We start from the raw sequence: 21,258 nt of genomic DNA, 5'->3' as shown, positions 1-21,258 counted from the left end.
TTGTTATTTTTTGTCGTTGTCATCGCCTGTTTGGTTTTGTTTTTCTTTCAGCCATTTTGATGGGTTTGTGGTAGTATCTCACTGTAGTTTTAATTTGCATTTCCCTAATGACTGTTGATGCTGTACGTCTTGTCATATGGTTATTACATGCCACCTATCTGCCTTCTTTGGTGAGGTGATTTTAAATCTTTTGCCTTTTTGTTTTTTTGCAGTTTTTGGCCAGGGCCAGGTTTGAACCCGCCACCTCCAGTATATGGGGCCGGCACCCTACTCCTTTGAGCCACAGGTGCCGCCGTTTTTAATTGAGTTGTTTGCTTTCTTACTAATTTTTAAGAGCTCTTTGTATATTCTGAATACAGGTTCTTTACCAGATATATCTTTACAAGTATTTTCTCCAGTCCATGACTAGTTTTTTCACTCTCCTACCAGTATCAGTCTCAGAGCAAAAGTTTTAAATTTGGTGAAGTTCAGTTTACTAATTATTTTTCTTTATGGATTGTGCTTTTGGTGTTATTTCTAAGAAATTGTCTCCTAACCCAAGGTCACAAAGATTTTTTCTTGTGTTTTCTTCTAAAAGCTTTTTAGTTTTATATTCTACATTTAAATCTATGGTGAGTTTTGAATTAATTTTGTCTGAGGGGTGAGATTGAGGTAGACATTTGTATTGGTGTGGGAATGTCCAAATGTCCCATGTTATTCCAGAAGTCTGAATTACTCTTTCTCCATTGACTTGCCTTCTATCTGCTTGTAATGTGGACCTGGACAAAGGCTAAGGTCCTCATGGTGCTATGAGAAAAAGTACTATAAAAAATATTTTAGAAGTCATCCTTTCAAGAACCATCCTAATAGTTCTCTCGCATTGTCTCCTTTTAGTTAACTGGCCTGAGCGTCTCCAATGGAAAGGACCAACTTGTAGTGTTCCATACCAAAGACAACAAGGACCTCATTGTCTGCCTCTTCAGCAAGCAGCCAACCCATGAGAGTCGAATTGGAGAACTAGTCGGAGTGCTGGTGAATCATTTCAAGAGGTAAAGTTTGACTGTTATAATTAAGATAAGTTTTAAATACAGGGCAAGAAGTAGCGCCGTTTTTAATGTAGCAGCATTATATAGGTAAATATGAAACACAGAAATTGGTGGAGAAACTGAAAAGACAAAAGCCCTACCATTCCAATCCATTACGTGTGCAGTCTTTCGGCCCTGTCAGTACTTTCTGTAGAATTTTCTTCCTGTGGGTTGTTAGACAAAAAGGAGTGTTATTTGCACCAGATCCTGTATATGAAGTCTTTGATCGTAATTATCACTTAACTCGGTTTTTCCAATTTTAATACATTGAGTTATTTTCCTCCATAAGGACAACTCAAATCATCTGGTTCAAAATTAACATTCAGGCTTAATTTCAAGAGTAGGAACCATCTTTGACTTTGCCAGCCTCCAGCTAAACCAAACAAGGAGAGATGTCCCTGATGGTGATATTTTTTTCTCACTGCTAATCCAAATATAATTAAATCCATAAGATCAAAAAATCACTTTGTATTTTATTGTGGCAGCTTCTTATGTACCTCAAATATAATCAGTGAGTGTATACACTATGAACATAAACAAATTGGATGGCATGTAGGTCCATGAAAACTAAAGGAATTCTTGAGAGAGGCAGTAACTACTCCAAAAACCTAGAGTCACAATGGGGACATGGCATCTGCTAAGAACTTCATAGTAAACCTAGATGTGTGGGGAGGGGGCCAGAGAGAGAATATGTGTGTAGTGTACAGTGATGTGAGAAATACCAACCAGGAGAAGGTCCTGAGGGTGATAGGGACTAGTGAATCGATAATTTCAGGCAGAGAAGTGATCTTGTCTGATTATTTATTGGAGCTGTTGTAGGGGTGGATTTTTTGTAAGAGGCCATGGAGTATCTGGGTAGGCGTGTCCCTCCCAAGTGGAATGTTCCCTCCCTGGCGTGCTGCCTTTGCCTCCCCCACCCTGAGGCTGGGAGAAAAATCATTAAAATCAGTGACTGAGAAATGATACAAGTGTTCAGTTTCTAATCAGTACTTATTTTTAAGTTTCCTCGTAGCTTTTCTTTCTCATCTAAACAAGGGCATGTTTACAATCAGGTATCAATATTCCCAATTCTACTGTGTTAATTTTCGCTGATAAATGTATGAAGGCTAATTTTAGAGGTGGGCTACACAGACAATTTTGTTAAACCCTGTGTTCTAAATCAAAGGGAATCTTTAAATATTTTATATAATGTTTTTATGTGCTATAAGTGAAGTGATGCCTAATGGTCATCTGGTAGGGAAAAGAAAGGATCTAAGGAATTACCAAAAAATAATAGTAAACGCATAGGCCTTTGAAAAATTCCCTTATATCTGTGAAATAATTATAAAGCTCAGCAAAATACTAAAAAGTTTAGAATGAAAGGGAAAGATAGGAAGAAGGTAGGCGAAAATAAATGCTTATAATTCAAGTAAGCAGGCTTATTTTCCTGCTAATATTTAGTTATAGCGAAGTATGGACAATTAAAGTAATTTTTATTTGTTACCTTTAATTTGGATGCCTAAACTAATGAATACATTAGTTTTTGCCTGGGAAATTAAAGTATTCTGCATCAGTCTGGGTCCTTGTGCAGTAAATGGTAACCCCTGTTAAATGCCCTCTACAAGTGACAGACATGTAGGGTCTGGGCCTTGAATTTATCAGTTGCATCCCTGTCCCTCCATATGCATGCTGGGACACATTTTCAGGTGCATGGCTTGTATCTTTAATATACGCAAGAATTTTGATTTCTTTAAAATTTATGAATATAAGGAAAAGACTGTGAAGATGCTAGCGTTTTTGTTGTTGTTTATCTTTGCTGTTCCTATCTTAAGACTTAAAAGATCAAATAGAAATAGGAGATAAAAATCTCTCCTTCCTGCCCCCAGAAAATTGAGGCTTGGACTTTTGACTTAGAGCTATATAGTTACCATCTTACGACTGACTTCTTTAAGAAGGTGAATCTGATTTTTTTCTCTAGCTGTTTTGTGTCATTGTCGAGTAGCATATCACTGGTGTGACTTTAGCATTCACAGTGTGTTTTATAAGCATATTTATCTGTCAGCTGATCATGGGAATCCCAAAGTGAGAGGGATTCATCTCTGGACCAATTCTTTATGTTCCACATAATTTCCCTGAAGAACATTCTGAGAAGTTTTCTAGTCAGAAGTTGGGAGGAAAAGACTCAAAACTACCCAAAGCTAGAGAAAGAACCAGCTAAGAGGACCAGAGGGGACAGTGCCCGGCACTCAGGCAGAGCCAGGAGCAGTTTGTGCTCTCAGAAGGCAGACTAAAGAGTGCCAGAGCTCACAGGGCACCTGGTGGAGTGCTCAGAAGGGTTTGTGTCTTACTCAGTAAGTGGGAAAAATGAGCCCTCATAAGAAATGCTGCTCTGGTCCTGCCTAATAAATCTTAAAAGCAAAACCCAAAGAATTACACTGCTACCAAGTGATTTAATTAAGTCCTGGAGCAACGCTCATAAATAGTCATAGGCATACAAAAATATCCACACCTACCAAGGTAAAATTCACAGTGTCTGACGTCCTATCAAGGACTACCAGGCTTACAAGTGGGCAGGAAAATACAGCCCCTTATTGAGGGTAGAAAGTCATCCAATTGAAACCAACTCAGAACTGATGCAGATATTAGAATTAGCAGTTACAGACATTATAAGTTATTATATAACTAAATGTCAGATGTTTATAAGTTAACTAAAGACATGGAAGATGTAAAAAAGACCCAACCAAATTTCACAGTCAAAATACACCACTGTTTGGAATGTTTTGTGATTTAAGAAAACAGAGACAAAGCTTCTCCTTGAATAAATTTCTCCTTCCTCATCACCGTCCTCTGTCATGCGCTGAAGCCAGACCTTTCTTGGTGTCTCTTTCCATGTGATTCCTGAAACTAAATCCAGCTAAGTATAAATTAGGCTCGTTCTTCTCCCTCCTGCAGGCTTTGCTCAACCTAGTGTCATTATTTCTGCCTCCCCAAGTACAATTCATGTTTTCTAAAACTTCTGAAGACAGTCTCTAGTAAAGTACAGGTATACCTCATTTCACCAAAGGTCATTACGCAGATATTCCATTTCTTCTGAATTGAAAATCTGTAGCAATCATGCGAGTCTGTTGGCACCATTTCTCCAAACAGGATATATTCACTTCGTGTCTCTATTTCACAACTTGGTAATTCTCACAATATTTCCAAATTGTTCAATATTGTCATATCTGTTCTGGTGATCTGTGGTCAGTTATATTTGTAACTGGGAGGCCACCATAAACTTGCACTCATTTAAGATGATAACTTGATCCGTATCTCTTTCCCTCTCCTCAGGCCTCCTGTTCCTGAGATACACAGTATTGAAATTAGGCCAGTTAATAACTCTTCAGTGGCCTCTGAATGCTTAAGTGAAAGCAGGAATTTCACATCTCTCACTTTAAAGCAAAAGCTGACTTACTAAGCTTAGTGAGGAAGGCATGTCCAAAGCTAAGGTAGGTCAGAAATGAGGCCCTTCTGCCAATTAGCCACATTGTGACTGCCAAGGAAAAGTCTCACTCTGCCACCCTGAGTAGAGTACTATAGCATCATTATAGCTGGCAGCACCCTCAATCTCTGGAGCTCAAGAGGTTTTCAAGAGGCCTCCCAAGTAGCCAGGACTACAGGTGTTTCCCACTGCACCTGGCTAGTATTTTTTTTCTATTTTTACTAGGGACAGGGCCTTACTCTTGCTTAGGCTGATCTTGAACTCCTGAGCTCAAGCAATCCACCCACCTTTGCCTCCCAGAGTGTGGAAATTACAGGTGTGAGCCACCACATCCAGCTCAGGAAAAGTTCTTGAAGGCAGTTAAAAGTGCTACTCCAGTGAACACACAGGAAAAGAGAAAAACAGCCTTATTGCTGATATGGAAAAAGTTTTAGGGGTCTAGCTAGATGACCAAACCACCATCACATCCCCTTAAGCCAAGGCCTAAGCTTTGTGCCAGAACAAGGCCCTGACTCTCTTCAATTGTGTAAAGGCTCAGAGATGAGGAAACAGGAGAGAAAAGTTGGAAATGAGGAGAGGTTAGTTCATGAGGTTAAAGGAAAGAAGCTGTCTCCATAACATAAAAGTATAAGGTGAGGCAGCGAGTACTGATGAAGAAGCTGCAATCACGTACAAAATCTAGCTGAGATCATTGACGGAGGTGGCTGCACTAAACAACAGACTTTCAGTGTAGACAGGAAGAGGCCAGCTAACACATCTATATCGAAGTAGCAGAAGTCAACGCCGGCCTTCAAAGGAGAGACTCTCTTGTTAGTGGCTAATATAGCTAGCTGGTGACTTTAATTTGAAGCCAGTGCTTGTTGACCATCCTTAAAAATTGTGGGCCCCTTAGAATTATACTGAATATGTTCTGCCTGTGCTCTAGAAATGAAACAGCAAAGCCTGGATAATAGAATATCTGTTTACAGCATGGTTTAGTGAATGTTTTAAGCTCACTGTTGAGATCTACTGCTCAGAAAAAAAAAAACATTTTCAAAATATGCTCATTAATAATGCACATAGTCACTTAAGAGCTCTGATGGAGATGTACAGGATACTAAGGTTTCTTTCATGCCAGCTAATGTAACATCCATTCTGCAGCATAGATCAAGGAGTAATTTCGACTTTCAAGTCTTACTGTTTAAGAAATAGCTGCCATAGGTAATGATTCCTCTAATGAATCTGGGCCAAGTTAATTGAAAACCTTTTTACAAAGAATTCACCATTCTAGGTGCCATTAAGAACATTCATGATTCATAGGAGGAGATAAAAATATCAGCATTAATAGGAATATGGAAGATGTTGACTCCACCCATGGATGTCTTTGAGGAGTTCAAGACTCCAGTGGAGGAAGTAACTGCAGGTGTGGTACATTCTTGCACGAGAGCGAGAAAGTGGGGCCTGGAGATGGGGCTGAACCACTGCAGTCTCATGATGAAACTGGAACCCATGAGGAGTTGCTGCTTGTGGTTGAGCTGAGATTAAAACTGTTCCTGAAGAAGCTATGAACGTTGCCGAAGTAACAACAAAGGATTTAGAATATTACATAAATTTAGTCTATACACCAGTGGCGGGACTACAGAGGACCGACTCTAATTTCAAAAGAAGTCAAACAGCATCTCATGCTACGGAGAAACGTTCATGAGAAGAAATCAATGTGGCAAATGTCACTGGTGTCTTATTTTAAGAAATTGCCAACCTGACTTGTTCTCATGAAAGTTTCGCTGTCTGATAGCATGTTCAGCAGGCACCACCCTGATCAGTCAGCAGCGTCAGAATCAAGGCGAGACCCTCCTCCCGCAAAAAATGACAACTTGCTGAAGGTTTAGGGGATTGCTAGCATTTTTTAGCAATTAGAGTATTTTTAAATTAATATACATACATTGTTTTTTAATGCTATTGCACACTGAATAGCCTACCATATACAACATAACTTTTATATGCACTGGCAAACCAAAAAATTGGTGTGGCCAGCTAGCTTTACTGTGATACCCACTTTATTGCAGTGATTTGGAAGCAAACCCACAGTATCTCTGCTGTAGTTAGGATATGCTAATGAAGTTAAACAGGTTTCTTTACTATGGTACTTCTCAGAGCCTTTAATATATATGCCTTTGTTTATTTTAAAAGCAGCCAATATAAAAACAAGAAACTTTTATCTATATTAATATAAAACCATTTCCAAAATATATTGTTAAGTAGGAAAGAAAAGGCAAGATACAGAACAGTGTATGTAAACATCCCACCACTTGTGTAAAATAAAGCTGTAAGGAGAGTCGAGAGAGAGATGCCTATATATCTATGTGGATAGGTCTGTATCTACCTATATAATTAGATACCTGTTGATATAGTTGTATCTCTTTACAACTTTTTTATACAGATGGTGGTGTGCTATATAATATACATACATTGTTTTTTAATGCTATTGCACACTGAATAGCCTGCAATATACAACATAACTTTTATATGCACTGGCAAACCAAAAAATTGGTGTGGCCAGCTAGCTGCCACCTTGCTATTTTCTGCTACTTAACAACATGTGGATATAGACAGATGTGTACATGCATGCATGTGGTTCTGTATAATAGTGGCTATATATGGAAAGATATACAGGAAATGGGTAATGCTGTCTCTAGAAAGAGAACCGAGACACTTCAGTATAGAGAGAGAGAGGTAGGAGGGAGATTTATTTTTTACTGTAAAAGTTTTACAACAGATATATATGTTACTAATCTAAATCATTTTTCAGTTTAATAATAAAATAAATGGCAGCTACTTTTTAAGTACATACTGTTACAGGTTGCTCTGAATTTTTATTTTCCTTTTTTGATCAGAAAAGTGGAAAAGAACAAAAGAATTTTCTCAGCCACTGATCTGTCTCCTGGAATTTCAGTATTTGGAAATAATCCCAAGTGACACCTCCTGGAATATGGTCATTCTCTGTGGCCTCGTTGTGATCCTCGTGTACATCACGAGACCCTAAGGGTAGACTTCCTTTTTTTGCGGTTGCAGTGCCAAAGGTTTGCCTGGCCAGTTTGCTTTACAGAGGTTATAGGTACAGCTGGCTTGTTTCTTGGGTTCATTCTCAGCAGCGACTACCTGCTGGGAGTGAGCTTTTCTGCCCACAAGTAAACAGATGGTCTCACACTGGCCGCCCTAACCATGGAGTCCCAGAAACTCTGCAATGTTCAGCCGTCAAAGGACCCATCTGCCCTAAGCAGCTGTCTAGGCATTTGCCTGCCTGGATGCTGGAAACCTCAGTATAGTCCCAATCACAGGCATTGAAATTTCTTATTTTTTCTGTTCTTTTTCTGTGGATAGAAGCCAGAAGTCAATGCCATCTGTTTCTTGTTCTTCCTTAATGTCTGCTTAATTAAGGGAGCCCTGTTACTGAATCTAAAAGAACACGCGACCTGCTTCACTGTTGTAGATTTCTTATGTTTTTAACTCATACTTAAAACCATGGGAAGATGATACCAACAAGCAGGCCATTGCTTAGAGGCCGCACCTCGCTGTGGTTGTGGGGGCACAGGGCAAGGGCAGGCAGGGAGATGAGACCCCTCCTGCAGGTCTCAGCCTCCAGGGCTCCCTGCCTAGCACAGCTGTTCCCAGGGGTGTCTCCTGCACCTCTGCCCCAATCCTGAATGTGCATTTTCATGGCCTTTGGTCTGTATTCCAAGCTGCTATCCTTGAGTGCCCAGCCTCTCATAGTAGATTATATTCCAACTAAAAATGCATAAGTAAAATAAAGATAGTTGAAAATAATGTAGATTGTCAGCTGTTAAGGCCCTGATTAATTAAATTTTGGTCTGTCAAATTTGGAGCATTTGAGCTGTTTAAAATTATAATTATTGGAAGCATCTAATTTATGGGGACAGAAAAGCAGGTGGCCACAATTCACCTCCTCTGCTTTCTAGTAGAGTTGTATCCTGAAAACAAAGGAGGAGATGCCAACCTTCCCCAGGACTGGAAACTAGAAATATTATTCAATCATGGCCCCAACAAGAGGGACATCCTTTACCTCTGCTCACATGTCCCCTCATCACGCCTTCTGTGACCACCCTATATAGAATAGTGATTCAGCCCACGCCCCCAGTGCTCCCTCTCACTACACTGCTTAATTTTTCTCCATAGCTCTCATCTCCATCTGCCATACATCTTTGCTTGCATATAGAATATATATACTCTATTATTCCAATGAGAACATAAGCTTCATGTAAGCAGAGGGGATTTTATTTCTGCTGTTCACCGTACTTTCTCTGTTCTCAAAACAATGCCTGGCACAGGGACATTCCCTATAAATAATTAATGAATACCCATCATTAAGAGAGAATTGCCGAGAGAGAGGGCCTTCCGGCAGTAGGGTTCTTCTAGCCCTTCCTCCCTGACATGTGCGCCTTGCCCACCAAAAATGATACCTCCGCACTCCTTCTGGATGAAAGGAAAGAAGGACCCTTTTTTAACTTTTTATTTTTGATTAATACATAATAATTATATATTTATGGAGTACAAGGTGATATTCCAATACAGTTATATAATGTGTAATGATCAAGTCAGGGTACTTAGTATGTTATCTTGTCAGATGTTTATCATTTCTTTGTGTTGTGGACTTTCAAAATCTTCCCTTCTAGCTATTTGAAAATATTCAATAATTGTTGTTAATTGCAGTCACCTTGCAGTGCTGCAGATCTCTAGAAGGTATTCCTCCTGACTGTGATTTTGATCAAACCTCCGGCTGTTCCTCCACCCCTCTAATAATCACTATATGAATACTCCTTGTACTGATTCCAGGATTACACCTCTCAGCAATGTAACACATCTGTGGACAGAAGTAGTTAGGTGTTTTAAGATATTAAACCAGCAACTAGAAGGGCCGTGGGCTGGAAGAGCCATAGGTATGTTGGATGCTGTGGGTTGCAGCTTTTCGTTCCCTTTTCTTTAACAAGTAAAGAACCAGAAATAATTTCAAACTTTCCTTGTCAGGGAGCAGACAAGAAAGCAGGAGGTAGGGATTCCTGCTCTGATCAGCAGTTTTATATAATAAGTAAAAGACTAAAACCACAACCAGAGTCTGTGCATATGAGCCAGCTCTCCAGCTTAAAAGCTGAGAAACGGATTCTAACTACAAACAGGTGGACTTGAAGAAGAATCCACGTGCAGTTTCTGTGTGAGAACACCAGGGCTGAATACTGTCTCCTTGGTGTTACACCTATTAAGAGAGATTATTTACAGTAAGAAAGATGTAGGTGATTAAGACTTGAAAGAAAACCTATTTCTGAAAAGGGATATAATAGAAAATTTGTATTATAGAAATTATTTATACTCTGAATAGAATTCAAGAAAGCCTAGATTGTATATCAAGAGGCCCAAGATTACATGGCAGACTGAGATGGAGACTGAGAAACATATAAAAATGCTTAATTATTTGAATGAAGTCAGGAAAGATATTTAAGAATTAAATCATGCATTAAAATCTGAAAATGAGGCTGGGTGTGGTGGCTCACACCTGTAATCCTAACACTCTGGGAGGCTAAGATGGGAAGATCACTCAAGTTCAGCGATCACTTTGAGACCAGCCTAAGCAAGAATGAGACCCCATCTCTACTCAAAATAGGAGTACTAGCCTATTTTTAGTAGAAATATATCATCTCCTCCATAGTAGGAGGGATCAGTAGTCCCAGCTACTCAGGAGGCTGAGCCAAGAGGATCACTTGAGCCCGAGAGTTTAAGGTTGCTGTGAGCTATGAAGCCATATCATTCTACCCAGGTGACAGAGTGAAATTAAGTCTCAAAATAAAAAAATAAAATCTGAAAACAGCACAGTTGATATTGCAGAAAATAGAATTGATATGAAAGAAAAGTTTGAGGAAATCTGCGTGCAGAAGAAAGAATACAATGTCAAAGAAGGCGAGGGACACAGAACACACAGTTTACGTCCCATAGCGGGTATATTCGAAAAAGAGAGACAAACTGAGCAAAAGTAATAATGTATTTCCCTGACTCTTAAGAAGTACAGTTTTTGAATTTTTAACTTCTCTGAATGAGGACATGACTTATGATAGACTCTTATAGTTAGAATGGGCAACATTTTCTCTTTCTTAGAAGTACACGAAATAAGGAACATCTTTACAGACAATTGTATTGAATGAAATATAGCAATTTAAAGCATACTAAAAGAAAATCTGTACTAAAATAACTTGTCTGAAGAGTCAAAGTGCCTACTTTGTTACTCTGATGGCCTCTTAATTTCAAGGTTTAAAAGAAAAGATACATGGGCATGCGTGAGCCTGCCGAAGTGCCCACAGACACACACAGACCTATGAGCAGGATGAGATTCCCTTGCAAGCAAATAAATGTTAGGATTGTCTTAGTCTTCTGTTCTGCAGCAGTAAACGCCAGAATCCAGTGGAGAAACATCTTTAGTCCTTTGAGGGGAAGACATTAGAGCCCAAGAATTATATGCCCAACCAAGTTGTTTGTGTTTACTAGACAAATGAGCGTCAGGAAGGAGGCCCTTGGAAGAGGAGCAGCCATGCTCTGGCGTCACATGCTGTCACGATCTCTTACCTCTCACCTTCTCTTTGCCTCCCTAATTGCTCCACAGTGGCTTTACCACATGCCTGGAAATGTCTGTGAATAACTCCCAGAATCTCCTTTTCCAATCTTGCCACAAGTAAGGAATTAAGGGCCATGTTTTCTGGGCTGCTGTCCGAAACCCCAGGGAAGTGTTCTTACTAACCCAGTAACTATGGCCAGAATAATGAGCTTGTCAAGTTCTGGGTAAGGTGAGTACCCTGATGGCAGTCACGTTGGCCAGAGAAGTGATGTCTTGGCAGAAGGTGGACATCTCCAGCAAGACAAAGGGAAGAGCATTTTTTGGAAGAGGGGGAGGCAGGACTGGGGGGAGTGTTTGGGGGTGAACTTTACGAGCCCAGGATTTTGCAAAAGAGGCCAAAGTAATGCTGGACAGGAAAAACAACTCATGTAGCATTGGTTTTAATTGTGAAAACATGGGAACCAGATAAAGGTCCTTCAAAATAAACATTAGTACGTGTATTATGGTGTTTCCTTATAATGAAGTAGCATACAGCTATGAAAAACCAGTGATAGTCTGTCCATGTCAGGGCTCCTTAAAGTGTGGGCTGCATCTGCACTGAGGCACCTGAGGGTCTGCAGGCCCCATCCCAGGCCGTCTAAATCATACTCTCCAGGAACCTACACCCTTGACAAGCTGCCCAAGTGATCCACACATTTGCTAGCATTTGCAAGCCACTGGTTTTATGAATTGGCGTAGAAAATGACCAGGATGAACCCATTTTTTTGTTTTTTATTTTTTGAGACAGAATCTCAGTATGTCGCCCTCGGTAGAGTGATGACATGGCTCATAGCAACCTCAAACTCTTGGGCTCAAGCAATTCTCTTGCCTCAGCCTCCCAAGTAGCTAGGACTGCAGGCGCCCGCCACAACGCCTGGCTGTTTTTTGTTGTAGTTGTCATTGTTGGTTAGCTAGCTCAGGCTGGGCTCGAACCCGCTAGCCTCAGTGTGTGTGGCTGGTGCTATAACCACTGAGTACAAGTGCCGAGCACATGTTTTAATACGGCCAGTTTGCTGAAGCCATTGTGATAAAAATCTGTTTTTTAAAAAATGATATCACCAAAGTATTTTTAAGTTTATTACCATGTGAAGTCCAGAATAACATCCTCTACTGCCCCCAGTGCAAAGAAGTGGGAAGGAAAGGCTGAGGTTTAAAGAAAAGAGTGAAGGGGCAATGAAGATTAGAAGTGAGGTGAGAATTGCAGAGAAATCACACAGAACCAGGATCCCGTTTAACACATGCAGTTATTCCAGAAGGAGCCATCGCTCATTCCTAAGCCGTGGTTTTCATTTACCTCCTGCCCCGTTTCCCAGTCAGAAACCCCAAATAGGCTCTGCAAATAGGCTCTCACATAACGAACTTAGCCTATGGTTTATACTGACACCCACCTTCTGTACACAAAGAGTACAGAGAGAAATCTTAGAAGGGTTTCGGTGTGACTGAGGCAGGACTAGACTGAAGCCGTGTCAGGGCGTGACGGCTGCTGTGCTCCATGAGCTACCTACTGGCTTCCATCTCCCTCCCTGTGCCCATCTGCACAGAGGGGCAGCTGCCCTGGGACAAAGCTCCCTGGGAGGACATGCAGGGGCACAGTGATCCTCAGCTTTACCTGCTTTTATGAAAGAGATTTTGTGGGGATTTTTGTGCAGATCAGAGATACTTAACTTGCTTTATGGCATGTCCATCATTGCCTTTCATGTTCAAAGAGTGAATCCAAAAATACTGGAAAACCGATCCTCTTTTCAGCATCTCCACAAGAAGCTACTGTCCCTTTACGGTGGTCATATTACTTTTTTAAAGGCCATGGCACTAAACTTTAAAATGGACATCTTCCTGTGAGGGATTCATGAATTTACCAAAAGATTAGTGAATAATATCCTGGTTTGTCCTGTCTGGCGGAATTTTTTTCTAAATTGAATGTCAGATATAACTCTTTAACTTAATGGGATTTTTAAAAGCTTTTTAATGTGTTTATTTCAGGTCTTAGCAGCTATACTGGAATCGGGATTTTTATATAAGCATAATATACTTAACCAAGCGTTTTATCTGCAACAAATACTGTTCTATTTTTATACCGTCATTCAGCATGTATTCACTGAGCACCTGTCCCAGCTCAGGCTATGGGCGGGAGGAGGGATACAAACATCCCTTAATCCCACGGGAGAAATGGCTGGTGCACTGGACTGCCCGGTGTGTGCTGTGGGAGAGCCATGGACAAAAGGCCAGGGAAGCACAGGGATCACCTGGCTCCCTTTGCCCACAAGAGTCAGGAAAACTCTGCTAATGCAGGTGATCATCAGACTGGGTCTTCAAGTCTGACTGGAGGTTATCAGGTGGGCAATGGGCAAAATTTTCCCCAAAGAAGGGAACAAAATATGCCCAAGTTCAATGGAGCTGGTACATATGGAGAATTGGGTGATTGCAGGGGACCAAAGGGTCCAACACACATCCACATCTCCTATTCTACAGCAAAAAATGAGAATGGAAAAATAAGGAGCTTATAAAACCCCATCCCCAAAACTGGAACTGTATCTTATAAGTATTGGGGAGAAAATAATAATAAGATAGATATCCTCCAGCCTAGATGTGTTCAAGAATGCAAAATATTGTCCACTTAAGGGAAGTGGGAATGTGAGGAACACTATTTGACATATGTGTCTGTGGCCCCTTACATGCGAAAAAGAATGAAATGAACAGAGAAAGAGCTAGCAAGGGAGAAGTTTGAAAGGCAGGTAGATCACTAAGAGAAGGTAGTCCACATAGCTATTTCCAAGTAGTAGTGCCAGATATGAGAGTTTGACTGTCAGGATCAGGCAATCTACATTTGAGGTCATGCAGATCCATTTTTTACTAGAAACTAGCACTGCACACTTTCTGAAACAGGTCTTAAAATACAAAGCAGTTTTCAAAACCCCCAGATTTTGGGGTTGCACCTGTGGCTCGGCAGGGAGGGCACTGGCCCTATATACTGAGGGTGGTGGGTTTGAACCTGGCCCCAGCCAGCTAAAACAGCAATGAGAACTGCAACAACAACAAAAATAGCCAGGCATTGTGGCGGGCGCCTGTAGTCCCAGCCACTTGGGAGGCTGAGGCAAGAGAATCACTTAAGCCCAAGAGTTGGAGGTTGCTGTGAGCTGCGACGCTACAGCACTCTACTGAGGACAACAAAGTGAGACTCTGTCTCAAAACAAAAAACCAGATGTTAGTATTTCCTGTAGGAATTTTACTTTCCACTAAATACATTTTGAAATCCTCTTTCAGTTATTTTCCATTTGATATTTAGTACCCTTCCATCAAACTTGCCAAATGACTAATTTATCAAATTTACAGATTTACCAAAACATGTATCTTTTGGCTCGTTATAGTTTGCAACACCTTAGTAGTTCAATGACATGGGAGTTGATAGTTTTCAAGGACTTCTACAAAGTTACAATTGATTTTCATTTTGTTTCCATAACAATGGTTTAAGGAATAGTCTATTTATTTCTGGCCCTGCTGCTACAACTGGAAATAATTAGAACAGGGAATAGAAGGAAAGAAGAATCTGTGCCCAGAGCACCTGGGCTGCCAAGCCACAGAAAAGGGAGGTTGAGGAGCAGAGGGAGGAGAAGACAGAGGGGCCAAGAAAGAGATGGGCTGCACGGTAGAGAGACTCTGAAGACCCGAGAACCTTCATGACCTTCATAGGCTCTGCTAATTGCTCTAACAAAAATTAGATAAACAAAAAAACAGCTTTGTGAAATATGCAAATTTGGCAGATTGGTCATTCAGCACATGACCTGGGATGAATTCATCATTTGGCAAGTTTTTTTAATCAATGAATTTTCCTAGTTCATAACAAGTTCCTCTTCTTGCTTAAGCTATTTTGAATTGAGTTTCTGTCACTTGCATCCCGGAGAGTTCTAACCTAATTCGTGTTACTAGGGGAAAATAACAAAAATGAAGGAGAAGCACTGCTTGTTGAACAAGAATGGGACAGACAACATCATTCAGAGAAAATGGTATCAAGTTAATAAAAGGTATTTTCATCTTACTCTTCAAGAAAAACATTTTCCATATTCAATGATGGGCACATTCATAGCCCTGCCTTAAACCATGTAACAAAAACATTTGTACCCCTCTTCATATTTTGAAATTTAAAAAAATTGAAACTACAAGCATTAAGAGGGAATTTTAAGACCAACCAGGAAAAGAGAACTACTGAATGCTTTATTAGTTCAAACCTCCAGGCCAGATCCCAAGACACTGGAAAGCATCTTGATAGGAAACTCTATTCACGCTCGGCAATCTTCAAGCAGTCACGGACAGTGGAAAAGGAACAAAATACTAAAGACAGATAAAGATTTTCCTTGTTTTACAAATGTGAACAAAGATCCCAAAATTATAACTATTGTGGGACCTGACATAAATTTGATACTGAAGACAGGTAAAGATTTTCCTTGTTTTGCAAATGTGAACAAGGATCAAAAAATTACTATTGTTCAACCTGACATAAATTTTCTGCAAAATTCTAAAATAAATTTTCAGAATTAAGAAGCACTTAGAGGCTTGGTGCCTGTGGCTCAAGTGGCTAAGGCGCCAGCCACATACACCTAAGGTGGCGGGTTCGAATCCAGCCCAGGCCCGCCAAACAACGACGGCTGCAACCAAAAAATAGCTGGGTGTTGTGGCAGGCGCCTGTGATCCCAGCTACTTGGGAGGCTGAGGCAGGGGGCTCCCTTGAGCCCAGGAGTTGGAGGTTGCTGTGAGCTGTGATGCCACGGCACTCTACCCAGGGTGACAGCTTGAGGCTCTGTCTCAAAAAAAAAAAAAGAAGCACTTAGAGAAGAAGGCAACAAAAGCTAGCATAAGTTCAGTGAGAAGAAATTGAGTAAAACTAACATGATTTTCTTAAAACAATGACTTAGACAAAGATATACTTAACAAATCTGCAAATAACACAGACTTGGGAAGGATAACTTATATTTTGGATGACAAAGTCAGGATTCAGAATATCTTGACAGGATTAAATAATGAAAAGAAACCACACAATTAGTTAAAGTTCTGCCTTTGGATTCAAAATACCACCTGCATACATGTGGAGCAGGGGCCATTTTTGTTCCCGAGACTCTGGTATTTGTTATTCTTCTGGTCACAGGCATCACTGGGTTACAGATGAGAAACTTACCACTAGAGGAAAGAGTAAGACTTTATTCTTTCAGATGAATTTTTGTCCCCTGAATTTTTAGAGGATGAGGAGCATAGTATTTTCTAGAGCTTGGAACGTTGACATAGGCTCAAAAAAACAATTCTTATGGTTTGCCCAGGTGTTTCCACCTGGCGCACAGTCCTGGCCAGATTCTCTGCATGTCTCAGGCCTGTCTGTGTAACGGGGAAGGGTTTGTTCTCCTGAATTCAAAGACCATCCTCCAGCCTTTCTCAACAACTGTTATTTCCCTTAGCTTCTTTTTGACACACAGAGAAATTGTTCAAAGCTTTCTTTTCCTCAATATTTGAAACCAGAAGAAATAGCCAACATGATATTGATGGCAAAAAGAATGGGTTTTGTACCTAATATTTCTTACTTTTGGTCTCCTTTTTAACTTGTTTCAAAAATTATGGAATGTCAAATTTCCTGGAGTTGTTATATATTCATTTTAAAACCATAAAAATTATTTAAGCATTATGAGTTGCCAGAAACAAAGCAACTGGTAACAAGTAAATTCACACAAAATTTTCATAGTGAAAGAAAAAAAAACAGCTCTATCTATGCAATCATCCTTGGCAAGACAAAATTATTACTAAATGAAACAGAGTTATAGTCCAGTCTTAGGGAGAAAGATACAAGGCCTAGTTTATTACAGAAAAATGAAAAGAATGTGAGGACATAAGAACAAAAGAAATTTTGGTATGAAATGGACAAGGAAAGCAACCTTACAGAGGCAGATGACTCAGAGAACTTGTTAGAAACAAAATCAGGGAACAATTTGTTAAAGGATATTATACTGCTTACCAGCCAAGACAAATGAGAATAAAAACCCAAACCCAGCCTGGCTACATTATGCTGTTCAGAACTTGTAACTTTCCACATCCGAGGCTTCTCTGATGCAGGGCCATTGTGGGCCTCCGTGTTTAGCATATGCATCGAATTAACAGACCTAGTAGGAATGAGAATTTGACGGGAAACAGACAGTGTGGCTTCTGACTCTGACTCCACCACCAGCTAGCTGTAAGCCTTTGAGCAAATAAACATTTTTGGTTGATTTGTTAATCTTATCTGTAAGCTCAAAGGTGGCTCCAAATTTGCTCATTCATTAAAACAATATATATTTTCAAGATGAAAAAGTTCTGAAAATCTGTTTCACAACAGTGCGAATACATTTAATACTACTGAACCATATACTTAAAAATGGTTAAGATGATAAAATAATAATAACATGAAAGTCAGTGTAGGTTAACCAGCACCCTAGAAATAAGACAAATGTATTTCATGAGGCTCAATCATATATACCTGCTTAGGCAGAGGGACACAAAGACCAGCCTCCTGCCACTTGTGGCCTATCAAGGGAAACAAATGCATAACTCATAATGAGTTTGTACAAGTATAAAGAAAGTGAATTAAAGGACAGAGGTCAGATACATCTTTGGACAAGAATGAGATTTGGGGAAAACGTTCTGGGAAAATGTCATCAAAGGTAATATTTGTTCTTCACTTTTAAAAAGATCTCTAAGTTTTAAAAGTTGGGACACCCCCACTGTTGGCCAAGGTAGAGTAACAAGGGTGAGAATTACACTTACCCTCCCCTCTAATATAACCACAAAACAGATGAAATATATGAAACAACACTTTCATGGTACTAGATATCAGGTGGTAAAAGACAGTGATACCTGAGAGCCAGCAAACAAATGAGGGAAGCCCTACAGTGTCCCAGCTTACTGCCTTGAGAGAATTTCAGACCACAGCACAGGAAGGGAGAACCATAGTGGAGCCTCGTGAGCTTAGGAGACCAGGGTGGATAGAATTTGCAGGACAGTAACAGAGAGGAGCTACACAGAGAACTCAGAGTCCCTCTGATCAGCACATAGGTATAAGAAAACTGCCTGAAGACAAGGAAAGAACAACCCAAAAACATTAAGAGATAAAAGTACCTGGCATTCACAGAAAGTGGAAAATAGTGCCTTTTCCCAGCAGCTAGATTAGAAAACTTCACAGTTCATGGGGTATTTGTATAGTACACAAAAGTGTACTTGTGTGGAGCAGCGCCTGTGGCTCAGTGAGTAGGGCTCCAGCCCCATATACCGAGGGTGACAGGTTCAAACCTGGCCCCAGCCAAACTGCAACAAAAAAATAGCTGGGCGTTGTGGCGGGCACCTGTAGTCCCAGCTACTTGGGAGGCTGAGGCTAGAGAATCGCCTAAGCCCAGGAGTTGGAGGTTCCTGTGAGCTGTGACACCAGGGCATGCTACCAAGGGCAATAAAGTGAGACTCTGTCTCTAAAAAAAAAAAAGTGTACTTGTGTGAATAGTGGGGAATAATTGATCCTTGACTGAACACTGCTCTGGTTTCCTATAACAAATCTTAAATGCAAGACCCCCCAAAAGCAAATTATTTCCAAATAACTACAACCCAGAAAAAGCTCAAAGAATAGGAATACATCTAGCATCCAAGTAGGTAAAATTCACATCCAACCAAAAATTCACAGACCTTCAAAGAAGCCGGAAAATACAACCTAGAACTGCCAACGTGTTAGAAATAGCCAGCAAGGACATTAAAATAGTTACCATCATTGTGTTTTAAGAAAATGTTAAAGATATCAAAAAAGATCCAAATCAAACGTCTAGAAGTAAAAACTGTGGTGTCTGACGTGAACTTACAGTGGATGGGATTAACAGCATATTAGATATTGCAGAAATAAAGATTAGTGAGTTTGAAGACATAGCAATAGAAACTCTCCAAAGTGAAGCACAGAAAGAAAAGAGAAGTTTTCAAACAATGAACAGATCATCAGTGAACTGTGGGACAACTTTAAGTGGCCTAATATACATGTAAATAAAATTCACAAAGAAGGGAAAAGGACAGAAAAAATATTTGAAGAAATAATGGCTGAAAAATTTCTATAAATTTTGTAAGTGCACAAATCCAAGACGTTCAGTGAGCTCTAGCCATGACACACACACACACCAAAAAAGAAAGAAAGAAAGAAAGAAAGAAAGAAAATCACAAGGCATATCACAGCCAAATTGCTCTAAACTAATGATAAACATAGCTAGAGGAAAAGGGACACATTATATACAGAGGAATAAAGGTAAGGATAATAGTGAATTTCTCATTGGAAACAATACAAGCAAAAAAGCAGGGAAGCAGCATCTAAAAATACTCAAAGAAAAGACTGTCAATCTGTAATTCCAAACCAAGAAAAAAGAATCTTCAAAAATGACAGTGAATTAAAGACTTTCTAGATACACAAAAGGAGATTAATTTTTAATCTTGGTTAAATTAATTCCAAGAAGACTCACAGTACAAGGAATATTAAAATCCTTCAGACAGAGTAAAACTCTATCACATGGAGATACAGATCTCCAAAAATGAATGAATGAACACTAGAAATGATAGCTATGTGGATAAATTTGTAAGATTTTTTTCTTGTAATTTAAGTCTTTTTAAAAGGTGATTATTTTTAAAATAATAGTAACAAAGTAATGTGGGTCAATTTGTGAAGAAAACATAATATTTATGGCTCTAAATACATAAAGCAAAATTGATAGAACTATAAGGAAAAATGGACAGATCCATGATTAATAACTGGAAATTTCAGTATTCCTATCTCAATAATTGATAGAACATGCCAACAGAAAATCAATAAGCCTACAGAAAAGCTAAACACTTTCAATCCAGCTAACTTTTATAAAGCATCCCATCTAACAGCATTAGAATACATATTCTTTTCAAGTGCATACTTTCTAAAACAGACCACATTCCGGGCCACGTCATAGTCACAATAAATATAAAAGGATTCAAGATACCATAATGAAATAAAATTAGAAATCAATAACAAAAATATCTCTAGAAAATGCCTAAACAATTGGGAGCCAGATAATACACACCAAAGTAACCCATGGGTTAAAGAAGAAATTAAAGAAAAGTTAGTATTTTGAACTTGATGAAGATGAAAATATATCAAAATTTGTGTAATGCTGCTAAGGCAATACTTAGGTAAAATATATAGCACCAAATGCCTAAATTTTAAAAGAGAGCTGCAAATCAGTGACTTCAGTGTACTGAAGAGAAACTAGAAAACTAAGAGCAAATTAAACTGAAAAAAAACAATAGAAAGGAATCAGTAAAAGAGCAGAATTCAGTGAAATAGAAATCAGAAAAAGAGTAGCAAATATCAGAGGAACCAAAATAAAATTGATGTACATCTAGTCAGACTGATGAAAAACAGAAGACATAAGTTCCCAATATCAAGATGAGACGTGTTACATCAATACAGATTCTGCGAATACTAAAAGAATAGTAGGGGGATAGTATAAACAACTTTATGCCAATAAATTTGACTGTTCAGAAGAAATGCATAAATTGTTTGAAAGATACAAACTGTCAAAACTCACACAGGAAGAAATAGATAACCTGAATAGGTCTGTGTATATCAACTCTATTGAATTAATACTTAAAATCTTTGCTTAAATAAAATTCCAGGTCCCAAATGGTTTCACCAGGGAATACTATAGATTGAAGGAAGAAATAACACCACTTCTACACAAACTCTTCCAGTAAATTTAAATGATATTTTCCAGCTTATTCTGACGCCTGCCTTTCCTTGATACCAAACCAAACAAAGGTATCATAAAGGAAACGTATCAGTAAAGGAAAACTACCAATTAATATCCATTGGGAACATAGATATAATAATTTGCAGGAAAATTTAGTATATCCAATCCAGCAATTTTTAGAAGAAATAATAGAATCCAAAAATATATTAAAAAGATAACATTATGACCAAGTAGGATTTAATCCCAGGCCTACAAGTTTGGTTTAACATGCAAAAATCAGCATAGTATATATAGTTTACCACATATACAATCTGTTGCAATGCTCTACTACTCCACTATTGCAAACTA

General features: G+C 39.3%; 1 protein-coding gene across 1 annotated transcript in view; it reads left to right on the top strand.

Moving 5' to 3' along the window:
* The window catches only part of MYO1D (myosin ID), a 367,217-nt gene that overhangs the window by 265,852 nt on the left and 80,107 nt on the right, over positions 1-21,258 (top strand). Inside the window, exon 21 of the mRNA XM_003797217.3 lies at positions 874-1,028. Within this exon, the coding sequence (XP_003797265.2) occupies positions 874-1,028 (155 nt within the window). The remainder of the gene's footprint in view (positions 1-873; positions 1,029-21,258) is intronic.

The sequence above is a fragment of the Otolemur garnettii genome, unplaced genomic scaffold (assembly GCF_000181295.1).
Source record: "Otolemur garnettii isolate 467f Iridium unplaced genomic scaffold, OtoGar3 scaffold00112, whole genome shotgun sequence".
Classification (NCBI taxonomy): domain Eukaryota; kingdom Metazoa; phylum Chordata; class Mammalia; order Primates; family Galagidae; genus Otolemur; species Otolemur garnettii.
The sequence above is the reverse complement of the archived record's forward strand: the minus strand, read 5'-3'. Positions and strand labels throughout refer to the sequence as shown.